General features: G+C 42.9%; 1 protein-coding gene across 4 annotated transcripts in view; it reads left to right on the plus strand.

The window, feature by feature from the left end:
* The window catches only part of PPP2R2A (protein phosphatase 2 regulatory subunit Balpha), an 82,514-nt gene extending 64,100 nt beyond the window's left edge, over positions 1 to 18,414 (plus strand). For all 4 annotated transcript variants that reach the window (XM_054017371.1, XM_054017370.1, XM_054017369.1 and 1 more), the window contains 7 exons: positions 1,768 to 1,933; positions 3,050 to 3,162; positions 3,585 to 3,762; positions 4,888 to 5,052; positions 6,451 to 6,620; positions 7,191 to 7,282; positions 16,681 to 18,414. In XM_054017371.1, coding sequence (XP_053873346.1) covers positions 1,768 to 1,933; positions 3,050 to 3,162; positions 3,585 to 3,762; positions 4,888 to 5,052; positions 6,451 to 6,620; positions 7,191 to 7,282; positions 16,681 to 16,960 — 1,164 coding nt within the window. In that variant the 3' untranslated portion in view covers positions 16,961 to 18,414. The remainder of the gene's footprint in view (positions 1 to 1,767; positions 1,934 to 3,049; positions 3,163 to 3,584; positions 3,763 to 4,887; positions 5,053 to 6,450; positions 6,621 to 7,190; positions 7,283 to 16,680) is intronic.
* The last annotated feature ends 6,027 nt before the right edge of the window (positions 18,415 to 24,441 follow it).

Genomic DNA, 24,441 nt, shown 5'->3' on the forward strand with positions numbered 1-24,441 from the left:
GGGGAGGCGCTGATCGGGGGACTACCTGTAGGTGGGAGGCACTGGGAGCAGGGTGGGGGAGCTGATGGGGGGCTACTGACGTTTTACTGTGGCTCTTTGGCAATGTACATTGGTAAATTCTGGCTCCTTCTCAGGCTTAGGTTGGCCACCCCTGCAGTCGAACCTCAGTTGGGAACACTCCAGGACTGGAGGTTGTTTGTAACTCCGAACAAAACGTTATGGTTGTTCTTTCCAAAGTTTACAATTGAACATTGACTTAATACAGCTTTGAAACTTTACTATGCAGAAGAAGACTGCTGTCCGTCCGTCGTCTCCCCCCCCCCCCCTTTTTTTTTTTTTTTTTTTTTTTTTTTTTTTTTTTTTTTTTTTTAAAGTAGTTTAACACCGTACTGGACTGTTTGCATTTTTTGTTATTTTGTCACTGCTGCTACCTGATTCCATACTTTTTCCAAATGAGGCGTCTGTTCGTAACTCTCTTGTTTGTAACTTTGAGATTTCACCTAGAAGCTTTGACTTCTCTTTTTTTCCAGTGTAGCTTCCCAAAAGGAAGGAAAAAGGGTTTCTAAGAAAACAGGAACTAAGACTGTTCAGGGGTGGAACAGCTGATTTATATATACACCTCTACCCCGATATAACGCTGTCCCCGGGAGCCAAAAAAACTTACCGTGTTATAGGTGAAACCGCATTATATCGAATTTGCTTTGATCTGCCCGAGTGCGCAAGCCCTCCCCTTAACCCTCCTCCCCCCGGAGCACTGCTTTACTGCGTTATATCCGAATTCGTGTTATATTGGAGTAGAGGTGTATGTATATCTGGCTTGCGCTGTGGTTGCATTTGGGATTCTCACCACTTGAGTAGCAGGTCAGTCTTAACCCGATGTGCAGCAGAGAGTCTCTTCTGGAAACTTTGGGGACTATACTCCCTTGGAAACTACATGTTCTGTGGGCTGGATGAGACTCTCTTAACACAATTTTAAAGTTTTAAAAAAAACTTACCAAAGGTTTCTTAAATTAAAAATTAATGGAGATATCCCATCTCCTAGAACTGGAAGGGACCTTGAAAGGTCATTGAGTCCAGCCCCCTGCCTTCACTAGCAGGACCAAGTACTGATTTTGCCCCAGATCCCTAAGTGGCCCCCTCAAGGACTGAACTCACAACCCTGGGTTTAGCAGGCCAATGCTCAAACCACTGAGCTATCCCTCCCCCGTTTAGCTTCGAGGACTGCTTATTTGTGAAGTTAGAAGATTCAAAGTTCAGCTGTTTTGAGTTATTTACAGGGGGCAAGTGACTCTGTTGTAAACTGTGTACAAGTAGCTTAAAGGACTGAAGGATTTTTTCTGAAAGTTGAAACGTTGATCACATTGAAACAAAGCATGGAAAGTGACAGCCCAAAAAGAAAACAGAGAAAGTTGAGTGAGTGAAAAGGGGAGATTGGTTAAAATGAAGTGGCTGTGCAACTATAGTGTCTTTGTGCTGCATCAAAAGCAACAATATGTACTTCTGTGGTGCTGAAACTTTACCCAAACCCTTGTGAAATGGATGAGTCTTTTTGGAAAAATGAGGCACAGGGAAGTTGCAGCTTGTCAGAGGATATACAACAAGACTGGCAGAGGCAGGCATAGTCCTGGCTACCAGTCTCCTGTTTGAACCATTAGTCTACATATGCACTCTGTGTAAACATCCCCCCTACAATCTTGGTACAAATGTGCACTGCATATAAGCCTTAATCATATAATTCTCAGAAACAAATATTTTCTCTCCTTTTAGAACAAAATCCAGTCTCTCAGCAGAGGGGAATACAATGTTTACAGTACTTTTCAAAGCCATGAACCAGAATTTGACTACTTGAAAAGTTTAGAAATTGAAGAAAAGATCAACAAAATTAGGTGGTTACCCCAGAAAAATGCTGCTCAGTTTTTATTGTCTACAAACGGTAAGTTTTTTTTTATTGTACACAGTAAGCTTGAAAGCAGAATACAGCTCTGTAGAATTAATCTCAAATTCTCTGCTATTCTTTCTGCCATTACTTACAGCATACTGAGCTTTGACTAGCATCAGCATTTGTGCTTTTTTAAACTGAGAATTTAATATTTTCTTTCTTCCACTTTGCAACTGATGCTTTACCTACATCAGGAACTTAAGATTCAAAGGCCAGTCCTTTACTCAGTAAAATCTGTTCTGATTCGAGCAGTGGCCAATAGCTTGATGCTACAGAGGACGGTGAAGAAAACCCCTATATTTGTGAGATGCTACACATTTGGAGGAAAATTACTTCCTGATACTGTTTTGATCAGTTTATTCCACAAATCATGAGTTTTTGTAATTCGATGTTTAATGCCATCTGCAATCTACACAATGCAATAAATGGATAATTTGTGCTTGGTTTAATCGTATCTGGGTATCTAAAAGAGTTTAATAGTAAACAAGTTTACATGTAGCATTGATTTGTTAATTTGAAGGTTTTTCTGATCTGATTGTCTCTTTTAAACTAAATGTCAGTCTAAGAGGTTGTCTATACACAGGTTGTACTGCTTAACTATACTAGTTTACTTAAAGCAGTACAATCCCCCCCTAGTGTGGACAGTTATACTGGCATAAAGATGCTCTCTATCAACATTGCTATTCCTGTACAGGAAGGGCAATAAGCTATATTGGCATAAGGCACCTTTATAGTGACAGAACTGCATCTACATGGGGCCTTGTTGTGGTTTAACTGTTTTGCTTTAAAAAAAAAAAAAAAAAAAATCAACCCCCTAACCAAAATACTGGTACAAAAACTTTGTGTAGACCAGGTTGCAAGTGCATTTTAACTTTCCCAGTTCATTTCAACCTAATTGTAAGTTGAGGCAACAGTCACATCCAACAAAATATGCATCTCCAAATATTAGCTTATAGAGTTTTGTGTTGTTTATATATGTAGATAGATAATCCTGACACGCTCACTTGAAAAATGAATACTGAAATGATTTAAAAATACCAGTTGTGAAAAGAAAGCGGCCTCATGCTTGAACTTTCATTTGAACTTGGACAACTCATTAATTTGTTTCAGATAAAACAATAAAGTTATGGAAAATTAGTGAAAGGGACAAAAGACCGGAGGGCTATAACTTGAAGGAAGAAGATGGGCGGTATAGGGACCCTTCTACAGTTACAACACTACGGGTGAGTAGCTCCTCTATCTAGTGTGATAGTCCTCAGTCACCATCTGAGGGTAGGTAAGTATTTAGCCTCATTTAATAGATCGGGATCTAAGGCAGAGGCAGTTGAGTGACTTTCTCAAGGTCCCATATATAGGTCTGTGGCTCAGCTGGCAATAGAAGTCAGAACTCCTGACTCCATGTGCCAGTCATTCTCTACAAGACCATCCTTTGTATAGTGATACTAACCATGAGTTTTCTGTGGTGTCCCACATATTGTACACCAGCAATTCCTTGCCTGCTATGCATAGGACGTTGATTTCTGAAGTGGCTTCAGGGTCCTTGTTTGTCAGGCTGGTGGAGGTGCATTGGATGGGTGGCTGTCAGTATACATTTATCTATATTACATGCACAGCTTATATTTTGTGTTTTTCTTGTATTTTGCAGGTGCCAGTATTCAGACCCATGGATCTTATGGTTGAAGCCAGTCCACGAAGAATATTTGCAAATGCTCACACGTATCACATCAACTCTATCTCCATCAATAGTGATTATGAAACATACCTATCTGCAGATGACTTGCGGATTAATCTGTGGCACCTAGAAATTACAGACAGAAGTTTTAGTATCTTTTTTCATTGGTCTTTTTACTGGAGAAAGACTTTTTGCCATAACCAAAGTTGTGGATTTCTCTTTTCCCTTGAAGTGTTGTATACTTAAGACATCTTCCATTTCTTAGTTATTTTTCAGTTGCAATTGCAGAGAATATTGCTACTGGAATGCCAATACCCGAGGATCCTTTTTAGGCAACATAAGGCAAAGTGGAGTTATGATTAGTATTCGTTGTTTTCCTGGCAAAAAATTATGGCAAAGTCATGGCACTGGTTATTAGAAGGGAGGAAAAGGTAAAGCTCCAGGAACACAAGAGGAGCAGGGCTGGAAAGAGAACGATTTGAAAGTATTTGTCTTTTGAAACAGATCTTGAGCTACGTCGTGAGTCGGTCTGCGGGAAAAGTACTATCCTCAGTCCCTCAAGTTATTGGTCTGCCGCAGAACTTCTCAGCCCCCTTCTCTCTCTCTTTGTTCCCCTACCGCCCCACCGCTCCACTCCTGCACACATGTGTAAAGGTTCTAGGTCTCTAGAATCACACAGCATATTCAGCCACTGCTGTGTGGGGAGCAGGAGCTGGAGCAGTGGGCAAATAAGGAGTTTTTGAGGGAAAAAAACCCAACAGGAAATCACAAAATCCATGACTCCCGTGACAATCAGCCTGGGTTACGTTGCAGCATTTGATGAAACTAGACACAGGCCAGCTGATGTAGTGCAAAATCATTTATTTAGAATGTTGGATTTTAATTATTTTAAGCTTATAAAATATATTGGTGGTTGTTGTTTACTAGACCATAAAAAAAAATGTAAAATGATGGCATGTTTATATTTCAGGATATGTTGACTGGTTTTATAGAAAATTCAAAGAAGACTTCATTTCCATTTTTCAAGTAGATAAACAAAGGCACAGAGAAATTGTGATTTACCCCAGGTCACAGAGGGAGCCAGTGGCAAAGTCCTGTCTCCCAGTTCCCTGCTGCCACACTGCTGCCTTTCTCTTTTGATTGTTTTATGTTTGTCTGTTTGTTTTAGATACCCATTTATTGGTGATTGGAGAGGCTTTGTGGAATAAATGTATAAAGCTGTATAAGTGTGTTCTGAAAATTTGTAGAGAGAATTCCTTAATAAAACGCTCTCTAGATATTGTAGATATTAAGCCTGCCAACATGGAAGAGCTGACAGAGGTGATAACAGCTGCAGAGTTCCATCCTAACAGCTGTAACACATTTGTATACAGCAGTAGTAAAGGAACAATTCGTCTGTGTGACATGAGAGCATCGGCACTCTGTGACAGACATTCGAAATGTGAGTTCTACTTCGTTATTGATTCCCCTCTCCCCCGTTTTTTAAAGCATTCAGCATTTCAGTACTAGAGAAAGCTATGGGCTTATCTACACTTGAAATGCTACAGCTGAGCCAGTGTAGACGCTACCTACGCTGACGGGAGGGGTTCTCTCATCAGCAAAGGTAATTCAACTCCCTGAGAGGTGGTAGCTAGATCGACCTAGCACTGTCTACACGGGGTTAAGCTGGCTTAACTACTCTGTGTGGGGTGTGGATATTTCAGACCCAGGAGTGATGTAGTTAAGCCAACTTAATTTTCTAGTGTAGACAGTGCTATGTGTAGTGCCGAAGCATCAAGTACTGTAAACTGGGGCCTTTGTCAATAAATTTCTAACACACCTCACTGAGTGTATAGTGGATTTCCTTAGTATGGGGGAAAAGAGGAAAAAAACAAAACAAAAAAAACCTTAGTGGGATGTTGGGTTTATCTCCTTGCTTGAGTGAAAACAGTAACTTAATGTTACTGCAACTTAAAAAACGAATGCCAGAGGACTGGCTAATAGAGAGGATTGGAAACAGCTTAATGCAGCCTTTAACTTTTAAATTACTAGTTCAGTTCCAACTCAGGCCCGTAGCTAACGCTCAATACTTGCAAATGAGTACACCCTCCAAAAGTTAGAGTCCTCACTCTGTCTTGGATATTTTTTTTATTTTATTGTGATCAATCTATAGAAAGCAATATGTATAGTGACTTGCCTTTACTTCTATCTTACATACACTCGATTCACTGTCTCTTTAGAAGCTAAATCCAACATGTACTTCACCATATGGAGGTCACAGAACAGAGCTTTTTCTTTCTGAAATATTACATATAATGGCAGCAAGGCTATTTATTCTAGCTCAGCTAATACACTGTAAATGTATAATAAGCTTATTTGGGTATATCCTGTTTCAGCGGGGACTTGTATCCTGGACTTCTGAGGAGATGGACTCAGTGGTCCAAAGATCTTATATCTGACTGGTTTTAATTCTTCCAGCATTTTTGATGTTACAGCCTTAGGCCATGGATATAAGTGGCATTTGCCATATACATCAGTATGCAACTTTTAATGTCCTTGTGCCAATATTTCTTAAGGTGATAAGTTTTCTTCTTCCTTCATCTGGCCATCAAACACTAGATAACTAACAGCACCTGCAGTGTTTCTAATCAGTCTGTGTAGTATGATGAGTGTGCTGTATTAGGGTATGGGAGACATTCCTCAATCGGTGTGTGTATAAAATGCTGTCCCAGAACCATTTGAGATTTTTTCCAAGGTTCATATTGAAATGATTGTTTTGAAGCATGAGAGTTTGTATGGAATTGACTTAGTTTTGAATAGATGTGCTTTGCTCATCGGCATGCCTGTCTTTTACTTATAGTGTTTGAAGAACCAGAAGACCCTAGCAACAGATCGTTTTTCTCTGAAATCATCTCTTCCATATCTGACGTAAAATTCAGCCATAGTGGTCGATATATGATGACTAGAGATTATCTGTCAGTGAAGATCTGGGATTTAAATATGGAAAACAGACCTGTGGAAACATACCAGGTATCCAGTGAAATTTCATACACTAGTATTATAAACTTTGAAAGTATGTCATGTACTGAGTATGGCCTCGATCCCACAATTGGATCGGTGTATACAGACCCCTGTTCCTATGTAGAGCTTCAGCAAAGACAGTGGGGCACAAAGACACACGGGTCTGCTCTCTGTGGTCTGATTGTAGGATTAAGATCTACGTTTTAACATGTATGATATGCTTTTTCTCTTGGGGTGGGACTCGGGAAGGGCGCAATAAGCGTGACTTGCATTCTGGGCCACAAGTTAGCATAGTGATGGTGTTTTGCTTCATCAGAGAGGAGACCAGAGTTCACACCTTTCTGCCTGAGCAACAGGAGGCAGTATTGTGCAGGACACTTGCTCAGTTTAGGGACAGTCCAGTGCCATGGGGCCAATTGTGACGCTCCCTGTCAATTTATAGGGTGGACTTGAGAGTATACGAAGGGGGTCCCGTTCCGTTTTCCTCAAGAGTCAAGCTGTTCTCCGTGTAGCTTGCTTGGATACTTTCACAGACAAATCATGCTTTTTCAAATATTAAAGAAACCTTTTTTCTCCTAGGTGCATGAATACCTCAGAAGTAAACTTTGTTCTCTGTATGAGAATGACTGCATTTTTGACAAATTTGAGTGCTGTTGGAATGGATCGGACAGGCAAGTCTAACAGTTTTTCTTCACATATTTAAGCCTTAGTTTTGGGAATGGGGAGCAGACTATGGGTTCCTTCTGACGTGAGAAATTCAAAATGTAGCCTCAAATGTATGAATCCTTTTGTTCTTAGGTTTGGTTGTTTTTTACACTGTTATGAACTAATGTAATGTACATTAGCCCTTACCGAGGGAGTCTTGCGATTTGATGTGCAGGGAGTGAGAATCCACCCATGCAGATTTTATTGCTGGATTGAGGCCTTCGGTACTCTTCACCCTGGAGAGTATATATTTCTTATGACTGTAAGTTGCCTACTAGGCTTTGGGAGCCGTTGTCCTCATTAATAATCCTGTCTTGAAAATATGTAGACAACCCTCTAAGAATTTCATTTTTTTTTTTTTTTTTAAGCTTGCCTTGCATGGCTGTCTCCCCAGTAATATTCCTGTTAGCCTATGTTGAATGATGATTTAAAAAAAAAAAAAAAACATTGAGCCACTCAGTTGCCAAATCTGAAGCAGCTCTTTGGATCCCCATCTGTTTCATCATGAAGGGAACATTCTCTTTAAACGAAACAGCTGTTTATCCAAATATTTGGATAATCTCTAAGCCTATTTGCCTAACTGAAAATCTGATAGATTTCAATTTTATGGTCTTACAACACCTTAGAGTTGGCTAGTTTATCAAAAATTGGGTATATTTTGGTGCTGATGCTCATGCAATTCTAGCCATGTACTTTGAGCCAAATTCAAAATTCTACTCCTTCTGGCTATTAGTAATTTCTTTCCAGGGTACACTCAGTTGCCAGCCACAAGGGCAATACTGACTGCTTACATGCAGAAATTCAAATGCTTGTCTTAATCAGAAAACCTTGTAACAGGTTGTGACGTTTCCCAGGGTTGTGAGGCACCTCGCTACAACCTGCCCTTAGTGTGAGGATGTTTCCGGTGCCCGCTGTGGTTCAGCTCCCTGAATCCACTAGCGTCTGGCAACACAATTTTCCACAGGCCTTGCTCTCTCTGAACAGGTTAGCAATAGGCACACACCAATCCCGGACTCTTCCGAGCATCCCTCTGAAGTGTTCAGACCCTTTTGCACTGAACACTCACAGAACTCTGATTTGCTACTCCCAAAGGAATAGCACACCCCAGCTTGCAAGGAGTCAACACAGGATCCCCAGTCATCTTAACATACAGCACTTAGGGTACGTCTACACTACGAGATTAGTTCGAATTTATAGAAGCCGATTTTATAGAAATCGGTTTTATACAGTTAATTGTGTGTGTCCCCACATAAAATGCTCTAAGTGCATTAAGCCGGCGGACCACGTCCACAGTACTGAGGCTAGCGTCGACTTCCGGAGCGTTGCACTGTGGGTAGCTATCCCACAGTTCCCGCAGTCTCCGCCGCCCATTGGAATTCTGAGTTGAGATCCCTATGCCTGATGATGCAAAAACAGTGTCGCGGGGGGTTCTGGGTACATGTCGTCAGGCCCCTCCGTCAGAGCAACGGCAGACAAGCAATTTGCGCCTTTTTACCTGGGTTACCTGTGCAGACAACATACCATGGCAAGCATGGAGCCCGCTCAGCTCAGCTCACCATCACCATATGTCATCTGGGTGCCGGCAGACGTGGTACTGCATTGCTACACAGCGGCAGCTCCTTGCCTTTTGGCAGTGGATGGTGTATTATGATTGATACCCGTCATCGTCATATTCCTCAGTGAGTTCAATCAGAGGCACCTGGGCAGACATGTTTTGTCTCCTGGAGACTCAGTCCTGCCGGCAGTCCTATTGAACCGTCTTGATGATGATGGCTAGCAGTCGAAATACAGCATTTTCTGCTAAGCACCCAGAAAAGGCCGATGGCTATCAGTCATGCTGCACCGTCTGCTGCCAGTTTAAGATATAAAAAATAGATGGACCAGATTTGTTCTGTATTCATTTGCTTCCCCCTCCCTCCGTGAAATCAACAGCCTGCTAAACCCAGGGTTTTGAGTTCAATCTTTGGGGGGACCCTTCTGTGTGACAGTTGTTTGTGTTTCTCCCTGATGCACAGCCACCTTTGTTGATTTTAATTCCCTGTACCTGTAAGCCATGTTGTCACTCGCCCCTCCCTCCCTCCGTCAGACACTAGTTTCGCGCCTTTTTTCAGCCCAGACGCCATAGCATTGGGATCATGGAGCCCGCTCAAATCACTGCGGCAATTATGAGCACTATAAACACCACGCATATTGTCCTGGAGTATATGCAGAGCCAGAACATGCCAAAGCAAAACCAGGCGAGGAGGCGATTGCAGTGCGGTGACGAGAGTGATGAGGAAATTGACATGGACATAGACCTCTCACAAAGTACAGGCCTCAGCAATGTGCAAATCATGGTGTTATTGTGGGAGGTTCATGGCATGGAACGCCAATTCTGGGCCCGGGAAACAAGCACAGACTGGTGGGACCGCATTGTGCTGCAGGTGTGGGACGATTCCCAGTGGCTGTGAAACTTTCGCATGCGTAAGGGCACTTTCATGGAACTTTGTGACTTGCCTTCCCCTGCCCTAAAGCGCCAGAATACCAGGATGAGAGCAGCCCTCACGGTTGAGAAGCGAGTGGTGATAGCCCTGTGGAAGCTTGCAATGCTAGACAGCTACCGGTCAGTCGGGAATCAATTTGGAGTGGGCAAATCTACTGTGGGGGCTGCTGTGATCCAAGCAGCCAACGCAGTCAAAGACCTGCTGATATCAAGGGTAGTGACTCTGGGAAACGTGCAGGTCATAGTGGATGGCTTTGCTGCAATGGGATTCCCAAACTGTGGTGGGGCGATAGACGGAACCCATATCCCTGTCTTGTCACCGGAGCACCAAGCCACCCAGTACATAAACCAAGGGGTACTTTTCAATGCTGCTGCAAGCCCTGGTGGATCACAAGGACGTTTCACTAACATCAACGTGGGATGGCCGGGAAAGGTACATGATGCTCGCGTCTTCAGGAACTCTGGTCTGTTTCAAAAGCTGGAAGAAGGGACTTTTTTCCCGGACCAGAAAATAACCGTTGGGGATGTTGAAATGCCTATCGTTATCCTTGGGGACCCAGCCTACCCTTTAATGCCATGGCTCATGAAGCCGTACTCAGGCAGCCTGGACAGGAGTCGGGACCTGTTCAACTATAGGCTGAGCAAGTGCCGAATGGTGGTGGAATGTGCATTTGGACGTTTAAAAGCGCGCTGGCGCAGTTTACTGACTCGGATAGACCTCAGCGAAGCCAATATTCCAATTGTTACTGCTGCTTGCTGTGTGCTCCACAATATCTGTGAGAGTAAGGGGGAGACATTTATGGCGGGGTGGGAGGTTGAGGCAAATCGCCTGGCCGCTGATTACGTGCAGCCAGACACCAGGACGGTTAGAAGAGTACAGCAGGGCGCGGTGCGCATCAGAGAAGCTTTGAAAACGAGTTTTGTGACTGGCCAGGCTACGGTGTGAAACTTCTGTTTGTTTCTCCTTGATGAACCCGCCCCCTTCCCCCCCCCGGTTCACTCTACTTCCCTGTAAGCTAACCACCCTCCCCTCCCCCCCTTCGAGCACCACTTGCAGAGCAAATAAAGTCATTGTTACTTAACATTCATGCATTCTTCATTAATTCATCACACAACTAGGGGGATAACTGCCAAGGTAGCCCAGGAGGGGGGGGGGGAGGAGGAAAGCGCCGGGTGTGGTGGGGGAGGAGGGAAGGACAAGGACACACTGCAGTTTAAAACTTTAACTCTTATTGAGGGCCAGCCTTCTGATGCTTAGGCAATCATCTGGGGTGGAGTGTCTGGGTGGCCGGAGGCCCCTCCACTGTGTTCTTGGGCGTCTGGGTGAGGAGGCTATGGAACTTGGGGAGGAGGGCTGTTGGTTACACGGGCTGTAGCGGTGGTCTCTGCTCCTGCTGCCTTTCCTGCAGCTGAACCATACGCTGGAGCATTTCAGTTTGATGCTCCAGCAGCCGGAGATCAACTCTTGCCTTCTGTCAGCAAGCTGACGCCACCTATCCTCTTCAGCCCGACACTTGCTCTCTTCAGCCCGCCACCTCTCCTCTCGTTCATATTGTACTTTTTTGCACTCTGACATTGACTGCTTCCACGCATTCTGCTGTGCTCTGTCAGCGTGGGAGGACATCTGGAGCCCCGAGAACATATCATCCCAAGTCTGCCATTTTCTCCTTCTAATCTTCACTAGCCTCTGCAAAGGAGAAACATTTGCAGCTGGTGGAGGAGAAGGGAGAGGTGGTTAAAAAAGACACATTTTAGAGAACAATGGGTACACTCTCTCACGTTAAATTTTGCTGTTCACATTACACAGCACATGTGCTTTCGTTACAAGGTCGCATTTTTCCTCTTATATTGAGGGCCTGCTGGTTTGGTGTGAGAGATCACTCACGCAGTGCCAGGCAACAGAATTCGGCTTGCAGGCAGCCATGGTAAGCCACAGTCTTTTGGCTTTTTTAACCTTCATAACATGTGGGAATGGTTTCAAATAGCAGCGCCCTCATTTCCCATACCAAGGACCCGTTGGGTTGGCCATTTAAAATGGGTTTGCAATGTAAAAGGAGGGGCTGCGGTTTCCGGGTTAACATGCAGCACAAACCCAACTCCTCCCCCCCCCCCCCCCACAATTCTCTGGGGTGATCACTTCACCCCTCCCCCCCACCGCGTGGCTAACAGCGGGGAACATTTCTGTTCAGCCGAGCAGGAACAGGCACCTCTGAATGTCCCTTTAAAATCACCCCATTTCAACCAGGTGACTGTGAATGATATCACTCTCCTGAGGATAACAAAGAGAGAGAAGGAATGGATGTTGTCTGCATGCCAGCAAACACCGGGACCATACGCTGCCATGCTTTGTTATGCAATGATTCCAGACTACGTGCTACTGGCCTGGCATGGTAAAATGTCCTACCATGGACGATGGGATAAGGCAGCCCTCCCCAGAAACCTTTTGCAAAGGCTTTGGGAGTACATGAAGGAGAGCTTTCTGGAGATGTCCCTGGAGGATTTCCACTCCATCCCCATACACGTTAACAGACTTTTCCAGTAGCTGTACTGGCCGCGATTGCCAGGGCAAATTAGTCATTAAATACGCTTGCTTTTAAACCATGTGTAATATTTACAAAGGTACACTCACCAGAGGTCACTTGTGTGCCCTCAGGGTCTGGGAGCACACCTTGGGTGAATTCGGGGGTTACTGGTTCCAGGTCCAGGGTGATAAACATATCCTGGCTGTTGGGGAAACCGGTTTCTCCGCTTCCTTGCTTTGAGCTATCTTCATTGTCTTCATCATTATCATCTTCCTCGTACCCCGAACCCTCTTCCCTGTGTGTTTCTCCATTGACCGAGTCATAGCACATGGTTGGGGTAGTGGTGGCTGCACCCCCTAGAATGGCGTGCAGCTCCGCGTAGAAGCGGCATGTTTGCGGCTCTGCCCCAGACCTTCCGTTTGCCTCTCTGGCTTTGTGGTGGGCTTGCCTTAGCTCCTTAATTTTCACGGGGCACTGCTGTGCGTCCCTGTTATGGCCTCTGTCCTTCATGGCCTTTGAGACTTTTTCTAATATTTTGCCATTTCGTTTACTGCTACGGAGTTCAGCTAGCACTGATTCATCTCCCCATATGGCGAGCAGATCCCGTACCTCCCGTTCTGTCCATGCTGGAGCACTTTTGCGATCCTGGGACTGCATCATGGTTACCTGTGCTGATGAGCTCTGTGTAGTCACCTGTGCTCTCCACGCTGGGCAAACAGGAAATGAAATTCAAAAGTTCGCGGGGCTTTTCCTGTCTACCTGGTCAGTGCATCTGAGTTGAGAGCACTTCTCCAGAGCGGTCACAATGAAGCACTGTGGGATAGCTCCCGGAGGCCAATAACATCTAATTCCGGCCACGCTACCCCAAATCCGACCCGCAAAGGCCGATTTTAGCGCTAATCCCCTCGTCGGAGGTGGAGTAAAGAAACCGGTTTAAAGGGCCCTTTAAGTCGAGGAAAAAAAAGAGTTTCGCCATGTGGACGTGTCCAGGCTTAATTCGACTTAATGCTGCTAAAGTCAACCTAAACTCTTAGTGTAGACCAGGCCAAGGATATATTTATAGTGAAAACAAGAATAAGTTTAGTATCAAAGAACAGAGATTCAAGTAATAGGAAGAATATTGGAAATAAATAGTTGCATACAAAATAAAATCATAACATGCTTTCTAGAACCGTAACATAACTCTCAAGACATTCTCTGGTCTCCTACAAGAGACAGTCAGTGGTGAAATAACAGGTTAAGGACTGTTTAGAAAAGCTGGACATATACAAGTCCATGGGGCCAGATGCAATGCATCCGAGGGTGCTGAGGGAGTTGGCTGATGTGATTGCAAAGCCATTGGCCAGTATCTTGGAAAACTCATGGCAATCGGGGGAGTTGCCGGACAACTGGGAAAAGGCAAATGTAGTGCCCATCTTTAAAAAAGGGAAGGACGAGAATCTGGGGAACTACAGACTGCTCAGCCTCACCTCAGTCCCTGGAAAAATCATGGCGCAGGTCCTCAAGGAATCAATTTTGAAGCACTTGGAGGAGAGGAGGGTGATAAGGAACAGTCAACATGTATTCACCAAGGGCGAGTCATGCCTCACCAACCTGATTGCCTTCTATGATGAAATAACTGGCTCTGTGGATATGGGGAAAGCGGTGGACGTGATATACCTTGACTCTAGGAAAGCTTTTGATATGGTCTCCCACAGTATTCTTGCTAGCAAGTTAAAGAAGTATGGATTGGATGAGTGGATAGAAAGCTGGCTAGATCATTGGGCTCAACGGGTAGTGATCAGTGGCTCGATGTCTAGTTGGCAGCCATTATCAAGCAGAGTGCCCCAGGGGTCGGTCCTGGGGCTGGTTTTGTTCAACATCTTCATTAATGATCTGGATAATGGGATGGATTGCACCCTCAGCAAGTTTTCAAATGACACTATGATGACACTAAGGGGGAAGAGGTAGATACGCAGGAGGGTAGGGATAGGGTCCAGAGTGACCTAGACAAATTGGAGGATTGGGCCAAAAGAAATCTGATGAGGTTCAACAAGACCCAGTGCAGAGTCCTGCACTTTGGACGGAAGAATCCCATGCACTGCTACAGGCTGGGGACTGACTGGCTAAGTGAAAGTTTTGCAGAAAAGGACCTGGGGATTACAGTGGATGAGAAGCTGGATATGAGTCAACAGTGTGCCCTTGTTGATAAGAAGGCTAATGGCGTATTGGGCTGCATTAGTAGGAGTGTTGCCAGGAGATCGAGGAAAGTGATTATTCCCCTCTATTCGGCACTGGTGAGGCCACATCTGGAGTATTGCATCCAGTTTTGGACCCCCCCACTAGAGAAAAGATGTGGACAAATTGGAGAGAGTCCAGCAGAGGGCAACGAAAATGAAATTAGGGGCCTTGGGCACATGACTTATTAGGAGAGGCTGAGGGAACTGGGCTTATTTAGTCTGCAGAAGAGAAGAGTGAGGGGGGAATTTGATAGCAGCCTTCAATTACCTGAAGGGGGTTCCAAAGAGGATGGAGGTAGGCTGTTCTCAGTGGTGGCAGATGACAGAACAAGAAGCAATGGTCTCAAGTTGCAGTGGGGGAGGTCTAGGTTGGATCTTAGGGAAAACTATTTCACTAGGAAGTTGTTGAAGCACTGGAATGGGTTACTTAGGGAGGTGGTGGAATCCCCATCCTTAGAGGTTTTTAAGGCCTGGCTTGACAAAACCCTGGCTGGGATGATTTAGTTGGGGTTGGTCCTGCTTTGAGCAGGGGGTTGGACTAGATGACCTCCTAAGGTCTCTTCCAACCCTAATCTTCTATGAAGATAGCTTCCCCAAGTCCTCTCCTTGGGGTTCTCAACTAAATTGGCAGAGTCCCCCTTTCATAAAATTAAGCCCACTGGCAATTTTTCTTCACAGATGGATGGATGCCAGGGTGTCTCTGCACTGCCAGATATAGCAGAAGAGACTTTCGATGTTAACCTGAGTGCCTTCCTCCCCCCACCCACTGTTTACCTTTTCCTGTTAATTTCCTTCTGAAGTCCCCTTCAGCTCTTTACTAGTATTTGACTTAGTATGCTAATAGACTCCTATTGTATGTCACCCAGGGAGAGAAGTGTCTGATAAGTTTTGTCTCTAGACATGCTATCTTTGAGTGACCTGCTTTCAACCACAGACCTAGAGAACATAAATTTTAGTACATATACATAACTCCTCACATATTATCTGTACATGCATCTCACAGTGACAGGGATGACCATTGTGACACAGGCTTTCAGTAAAAATCTTACATGTGTCACCAAAAGTGGTCATGTGATCCCTATACTCCTGTGTACCCCTGTTGGTATCAAAAGGTCCTTGGGTCACACAGGTATAATCTATAGGGCCTAATCTGTGAAATATTGAGCATCTGCTGAAGCATGCTGAGCAAACTAACTGCCCAAAGTCAGTTGGAGTTGAGGATGCTCAACACCTTGTAGGATTGGGCCCATAATCATTTAAAAACAGTGTTCAGTTACCAAAGAATCAAAATTGGTCCTCTGTGATTCAGAAAATAGTGCTGTTTTGAGTTGGGGTATTGACAGTATTTGATACTTCTTGACGTTAATAACTTAGATGTTCTTCTGAAGTATTGTTTTTCTGAAGTATTGCTTTGCATGGGGACTGTTTGTTGGGGTTAATTTTGGCACAATGTGAGTTCATATGACAAAGAATTTATGTAGTGAGAGCTCCCAGTAACAAGGTCTTTGCAAAGGTAGTTGATTGAGTGAGTGGTTCTGGATAAAAATCTGAGTTGTACTTCTAGTGGCTTTTAAAATAGCTGTTTGGGGTGAAAAAAATTCTGTTGGCGGCTAAAGGCCCTAGTTCTGTAAGGTTCCGAGTGCCCTCCTCTCCCATTGACTTCAAGACCACACAGCATGGGTGATATAGCATCTTACAGCAGCAGGCCCAGAATAGGTGATCTTGTTTCCCCACCACTGTGCAACTCAAAAGATATTTTCTGAAGGGGTGAGGGGGAATGGAAAGGCAGGATTTCTGGGTTCTTGTAGAGTGGAAGGATGATCTTGTGATTAAGACATTGGACTGGGAATTGAGTGATGAGTGGTTCACATGGGACCTTGGGTTAATCACTTAATATTCCTGTGCGCCTCAGCTCCCTAGCTGTAAAATGTGAACACATACTTTATTTTCGCTCCCCTTTGTCTTCTCTGTTTGAATTGTAAGATCTTTGGGCCAGGGACTCTTTCTATTTATACGTACACTGCCTAGCACTGTGGAGCCCCGTTCTCAGTTGAGGCCTCCAGGCACTACCGTAATACAAATAACTCTCTCTTTTTAAAATGTGGCATTCTTGGATTAATCTTTAGTTTTCTTATTTCCAGTGTTGTCATGACGGGATCTTACAACAATTTCTTCAGAATGTTTGACAGAAACACAAAGCGAGACATCACCTTAGAAGCATCACGGGAAAATAATAAACCCCGCACCGTTTTGAAGCCCCGCAAAGTCTGTGCGAGTGGCAAGCGAAAGAAGGATGAAATTAGCGTTGACAGCCTAGACTTCAACAAGAAGATACTACATACAGCCTGGCATCCCAAGGAAAATATCATTGCTGTAGCTACTACAAACAACTTGTATATATTTCAAGACAAAGTGAATTAGGGTTGGCATTCCTAACAGAAGAGTCCACTTCCTGCATAGTTGAGATAGTTGAGTCTAGCATTTGTACCTGTAAATGAAAGAGAATAAAAGAGAGAGGTCCATTGTGGCACCCCTTTCCAGTGTTTAAAAATGTGCCATATGACACACTTTTTTTTAGCTACATGGAGAAAGCTCTGTTGATCCATCACAGTGGTGTTCTCCATGTTTGCTAGCCATTTAGGTGAGGGTAGGGCACTTTTTAATTTAATGACTACTTGCACCATCTTGCCTAATGGACTAGATTGGACTGTATCAACATTGGTTTACTCCACTTTTTATGCCTTCCATTGTGATGACGTCAAACACAGGGAAAGCCTTCAGTCATGCTATGGGATTTAATTGTGTAACCTCATTACTGTATCATTTGTGGCCCTTTTTTTATTAAATGCAGCTCATTCTTGCTGTGGCTTGTAGCATTCCTCCTCCTGGACTCCCCCTCCCTCCCCTTCATTCCCTCCACCCCTCCCTAGTGGTGGCGTATAGAAAAAAATGAAATAAAGCACATGAAATGGGTCAGTTTGCGGTCAGTGGTAAAAGGGGTCTATGTTGCGAACAAATGTTTTAATAAGCAGTTGACTGTAATCACTCCTTGCCATGTTTGGCACCAAAAAAGAGAGAATAAGGAAGAACAAAAAAAAACTACTGAATAAAAGTGACAAAGAATGAAGAATCTGGGTTTTTTTTTCCTTTTTTTAATCTACCTCTTTACTTTATACAGATATTCTGTGTTTTACCTTAGATGCATGAAAATAAAGTGATGTTTTTTTTGTAATGTTTTTACAGTATTAATTATTATTTTTCAGCAGGCAGAGGAGAGAGGGAGGGTTTTTGCAACTGTCTGGCTGTCACTCATGTATGAAAATTATCATTCTGACTCTGGTATTTATTGACCATTTCCATTTAAAAACCTTGAAATGCTACCAGACTTTGCCATAGTCATGAACAGTAATTGACCTGTTCCATCTCCTTAAAGCCCCTTTATCTGTTAATTAAACTATCCTTTATGTCTGAGTGTTTGAATTTGTAGAATTCAAATCCATTTATTGGGGATTAACTTTGTAGTATGTTTAATCTCATCCTAATTTTATGTAATGCCTTGTTTAGACTACAAAGCCAGTGTTTTTTAATTGTTGTTAAAATTCTTGTTCAACAGTATGATGTAGTACAAAACTAATATCAAGTGATTATAGATGAGAATTTACACTGCATTCTAAGTACATATATATTTTCTGTATTTTATTGCTATCAGTGTCTGAATGGAAATGTAGATTACCATATGAGTGCTGCTCCTTTCTTCTGGCTTTTCAAAGCAATTAAAGATCAACTTTAAAAGGTACTTTAAATGATCAGAAAATGCTTGAAGTACAGAAACTGCATGAAATAAATATTAATAGTTGTCTGTAAGTTGATTTAAACTCTTTTTAAGTAAATAAGGCTTATCCAAAGATGATGAATTGGATACTAACATTTTTAAAAGCTTGTGGGTTTTTACCTCCAATATGTTTTTGCTAATTGTGCTCTTCTGGTGCACTATAAGGTCTAATAAGTTGTACTTACCATTCAACAAACAGTCAATGGCGTTTTAGTCCATAGTAAAGCCTACTTTTGATTGGGGGGAACTATACTTCTAAATCAACTATGTTTAAATTATTTTTGTGGTTTAGTTGTAAGTAAAATTTCTATAATGCTTCAATAACCCAATCAACTTAAACATTGTTTCTGATGTAAAATGTTGGCAGGATTGCACATCGTTAACAGGATCACTGATGCAACACTATGCCTTAGTTTCACTCAAACTTGTATAGTGTTTTGAAAACGTTAAACACTCTAAATATTCATTAAGTTTAGCTTTGCGTGGATACAATATATAACTCTTTTGTAACATTGACCTGTGAGGAATTTTGTGGGAGTATGAGCTATACCTTTATCCATTTTCATTTGTTGGCCTTACCAAAATTTAACACTCCTGGGGATTGTAACTGATGGGCAAGTCAAATATGAAGCCCCAATCTCACATACTATTGTGCACTAGCTTAATTTTGCTCAAATTATTAGTCTCCTTGAAGTATTTGGAACTACTTATGTGAGTAAAGTTAATTGCATACACAAGTGTTCCCAGGATCAAGGCTGAGGTTTGTTCATTACCCTGGTCATGGGAGTGGATAGGCCATTAGATTTTTTTGTGCCAGGGCTGATAAAGCAAAGATGGTCGTATGTCTAATCACATCTGTTGTTTTGGGACAATCTGAGTGTTCTGTAGGGGGTTGTGGCATCTGTAAGGAGTGCTGTTTTACTCGCATGTTTAACTTGTGTGTGTATTATGGATGACATTGAATAGCTGAACATGTCGCTTATCAAAGACACGAAATGGAATCTGGGATGGAACGAAGATGCAGACCGTGAACAGGTAGATTTCACGAACAGCCTGAAGCACAACTTTCTAGCAATACTGAATTTAAAGTAAAACTGCCTCTGGGACCTCTGTTGTGCTAGTCAGGAGTGCCCATGGTTTTAAAAGAATAAAGTGGCTTTAGGAGAGTCTGAATTTTGCTTCGCCTGTACTGGTGGCACTTTGCCATGCCACTCCGTATCACTAACAAATCCCTCTCCCCCAAAACCAGCTACTGATTGAGGTTGCCAGATATTTTCCAACTATATATTATAATTCTTTAATCACACTGTCCATTGACGTACACTGTAAATCCTGCTGATCAGTTTATATGCTAATGCTAATTCTATTTTCTATTAATAAAAAGTATGCATAAGAATAAATGTACTTCTGTCAGGTTGCTCTTTATCCACTACTCCCCTTATTTCATGAGATTTTTCAGGTTACTAATAGTCTATCTGTTCTCTTCTCCCCCCTCCCCACCCCCAATTGAAACAAACCACACTGTTTCATCTGCACCGCTACATCAGGCCTTTTCCTAGATAGCTGGGAGGGAAGGAGAGTTTGCAAGAAGATTCTGGTCCCTCCACAAGAACAGAATTACAGGAAGCAGATGCTTCTCTCTAGGGGCCTGATCCAACTCCCCATTAAGAAAATGCAACATTTCAATCAACTTCAGTGGGTATTGACCCACATCCTATCAGACCAGTCTTGCCCCCTGACTGAAGTCTCTGACATTGCTGAAACACCGTCTTGCTCCTGTTTGACTAAAGGTGTGATTTTTAAACGGATTTAGTTAAATGGTGCAACAACCTGTGGAAAAACTGAAATTTACAGATAAGTATTTAAACCAATATAAGCCAATGTTTAACCAAATACTGTTTCCCCTGATTTAACTAAATCTGTTGTAAAACCAGTGCAACTTGTGAGTGTAAACACGGCCTGTGGCAATGTTCCCTTTAACTTCCCGTGGTGCAGTAACAGGCCCTAAGTCTGTTTTCTACTGAGAAGTGGCTATTGTCTTCATCTCCTAGCCATGTCAAATATACAGAAGGGTTCCTCTTCCACCTATTCAATGCCTAGCTAAATTTGGACTGCAACTTCCAGTTTCCTCTTTGTATACATTAAAGAGGAACACTTCTCTGTCCCAGCCACACTGGAAGAGAAGACCAGATGCAGTGGTTGAAGTAAAGGGCTGAGATTATTGCCCTCAGAAAAGGGGGAAGTTTCCCAATTTAACATTTAAAACTATATTTTGGATAATTGGGGGTGCATGACTTAATATTCTGGAATATTTTGTTAGGGGTATAGGATTTTTTAAAACCACATTTCCTAGTTTTAATGTGTCTATTCTCATAAATTGGAATAGGACATCACAAGGTATGGTTACTTGAGACTAATCACGTCCATGGTACGTGACAATGCATAGAAGGCACGTAGGTTCCCAACTCCAAACACACCCTTCTAATTGAGTAATAGGAGACATGTCCACGGGCTGATCCATGTGATTTGCCTCTTGTTTATTGAAGGTATTTCTATTTGTGCCCACTAGCCCCTTGAACTTGTCATGCATATTCACTCTCAGAAAGTTCCTTTTTAACTGGGCATTGAAAAATTGTCATGTTGATATTTATTAACACAAAGGAGTAATAGGTGAAAGCTGTTAGGAGCAGGGGCTGGAACAAGGGAAATAGAAAAACCTGCCTTATGGAAAACTGCTGCTTCCCTGTTCATTGGCTTTCTTCCATACCATAAATCCTTATTAAATCTTTTCATCCACAGTCTGCCCTCCCAGCTGAGTTTTAACAGTCCTTCAACCTTTCAAAAAAATTACTGCTCCTTTAAAATGGGGAGGGGAGTGCTTGCAGAGAATTTTTCTGATGCAATGCTTACTCGTTTTATTTTAGCATTATCCACTAGGAGGCTAATACATGTTTCCCAGGAGAGGGAGTGAGCAAGAGGACAGCGAGATTCAGTATTAGGTTTCCCACCATACCTGATTGGTACTTTGCAATAGAGCCCTGCAGCAGGACTGGGATCCCTTTGGTCCTGCAGGATCCGCTTCCATAATAGCGGGAGCAGGTAAAAAGTACTTTGTTGCAGGCAGGATTTGGTGGGCAAAAAAACAGACCGCGATAGTTTGCGGAAGAATGATAAATCTCATCAGCTTGTCAAACCGAAATTTCAGCAATGTAAAGCAAGTTTTCTTTTTTTAATCTGAAGGTTTTAATACATTTAAGCAAGCAATAGATTTGATGTCTATTACAACAGGAGTAAAGTACTTTTTACATGTTTAATCAAGATTTATTTTAGTGGTATAAATTGTCTGAATTCTGTTTATAGCTACATATACCAACTTTTTTAGTAGCATGGCAGAATCTCTCTCTCTTGCGGAATTTGCGGGATATAAGGTTTTTGCAGATGGGAGAAGGATAAACGTAAATGCAAGAAACAATAATGGGAGCGGGTATGGCGGAGCGGGACTGGAGCAGGATTTTAAAAATAATCCTGCACAGGGTTCTATTTTGCAATGGCAACGCATGCTGTGGAATTTTAGTGCTTTGTATCATGGCTGCTGCTTTTTGAGCTGTCAACTGCCAATTGATATTAAAGTTCATTTGACTAACTACAGCTGCATGCAAATCTCATGGAATATCTTTAGTACATTTCAACACTACCTAAACCACAAGAAAAAGAGAGACTGAACACTTTGTGGGAGGGACCATCGCTGATATGTGCTTATATGGAGGCTGGTACAGTATAGTCCTGAATCCTGGTTAGGCCCCTCTGCAAATTGCAAATATTACAAATAAGAAGCTGTTTCATGTGGTCCTACAGAGTCTGTTACAAGCCCAACAGTGGAGAAGAGGGAGTGCAAGTCTTTAGATCTGGCACACCCACATAGTGATGGCACCTAGAGCATCAGCTGAATTCCTTATACCAAGTTTAGCCTCTCACATCTATTTGGGCCTGTCCTCTAGGCCAGTGGTCTCCAAACTTTTTTGACGGCACACCCCTATCAGTAAAAAAATTTTGAGCACGCACCCCCTGCCACACCGAAGCGCAAAAAAAGAAAAGAAAAACCCCTCAGATTGCCGCCCGAATGCGGAAGCAAAAAAAAAAACAAAAAAAAAGAAAGAAAAACTCCTACCGTGCACCCCCAAAGATCCTCTTGCGCACCCCACTTTGGAGACCACTGCTTTAGGGAGCTAACCAGACTGCAGGGAGTGGACCCAGCTGCTAAATCCCTCAGTGTGTAAAGTCTCTAGAGTCTGAATGGAATGCAGGCACTTCCCCAGTCATAGGATCTCTAAGTTCACTAAGCAAACAGTGTGTTTAGCACCCTCTCCTAAGAGCTTAAACCACATGGGCACAGCCCAGTCCCTGGAATCAGTGCTGACCTGGGGGACTCCCTCGAACTCTAAATACACCCTGCCTACCCCAGAATCCCACTACCAGTGTGAGCCTTCTAGTTTACCACTTCAAGGGGCCATATGGTAGACATAGCAGATAACGCACACAGACTTTGCACAGTACTTGAACACAATATTGCTCTTAATAGAAAAAAAATACACAGATCTATTAAAAAAAAAAAAAAACACCCTACATGCATTTCTCTGCCTCAGTTTCCTTTCCACTGCAGAATATTCTTTGAGTGTGGGCAAAGTCACCTGGGTTTATCAGGTATTCTTAAATTGCAGTAAGTGGCTTCTGTGCTGAAACACAAAGTATTTTTTCCTTGGACAGTCCATCCCCTTCTTTTGCCTGCCCCATCTTCCTGTGTGTCTCGTCTCGGAGTCCTCCCCCAAGAGTCCTGTCTCTGTCTTGTTTGGGAATTTTCCATTCTCCCAATGTCTACCACCTGCAGAGATCAGGTAGAGGGAACTGGTTTCCCTAGGAGTTGGTTAGGTCTTGTCTACACTACCAGTTTACAGCACTGCCACTTTCTCGCTCAGGCCTGTGGACCCCCCCCAGCACTGCAAGTTTCAGTGCTGTAAAGTGGCAGTGTAGACAGTGCACCAGTGCTGGGAGCTACTCCCATCGTGAGGGTGGTTTCAGCGTGTAAGCCATGGTGGTTCCACAAACTGGAGGCATTGCATGAAACAACATATCAGACTGAATTCATAAATTGTATAGATTTCCCCCAAATCATCACATGGTCCATATATAATAAACAGCAAAACCCCAGTAATTGCGGTAGCTTTGAGGCGGGGTTAGATCATCCTTTATTTGAGTACCAGTGCTGCCAACTCTCATGTTTTTGTTGTGAGTCTGATGATAATTATTGTTTTCCTTAAATCCCCAGCTCCTGGAGTCAACTGGATATGTGATGATTGCGGCTTTCATTCTTAAAGAAAAAGTAAGTTTCTAGCCCTCACGGCTGTGGAGGACACTTCAAAATGTGACCCTTGTGCACCCTAAAGGCTCAAAAAGTGGAAGGCAAATAAAAAACACCAAATCTATTATTTTTACATAATTTCATGATTTTAAAGCCAATCTCAAAATTTTTGGTGAGCTTGACTCATGATTTTTGAACACTTGGTTGGCAATACTGTCTCTAACTGCTGAAGATTCTTTGGAACTTCAGATTCATAACAGGATCAACTCAGCTCTTTCATTTGGGGGGTAAATCAAGTGAGTGCCAAGCCTCGAATCTACATCAGTCTTTCCAATTAGGACTTAAAGCACTGGGGAGAACTTTGTAAATGATTTCAAGAAATCAATTTGTTACTTTATTGGCATAGAAGCTACTCAGAGAAGATCAAAGATCTCTCTGCTACATGCCAAAGGTGTTTATGCCACAACATTGATTTTCCCAGGTAGGATTCACAATGTGTTAGAAGTTTTATCCCCTCCGACCATTTAGGATTGTCTGTTTCTCCATTTCTGATACAGTGGAAGCTTCCTCCATAACGTGAGGCTTATTGTCTCTCTTAATTTCAGTTAAGTAAATCTGTGGCAAAGACTGGAAGAATTTCCCTAGTTGTATTTGCACTGTTTTTAAGTTCTGGTTAGTAAGAGGTCCAACTTTGTTTACAGAGAGACAGTCATC

The sequence above is a fragment of the Malaclemys terrapin genome, chromosome 2 (assembly GCF_027887155.1).
Source record: "Malaclemys terrapin pileata isolate rMalTer1 chromosome 2, rMalTer1.hap1, whole genome shotgun sequence".
Lineage (NCBI taxonomy): Eukaryota > Metazoa > Chordata > Testudines > Emydidae > Malaclemys > Malaclemys terrapin.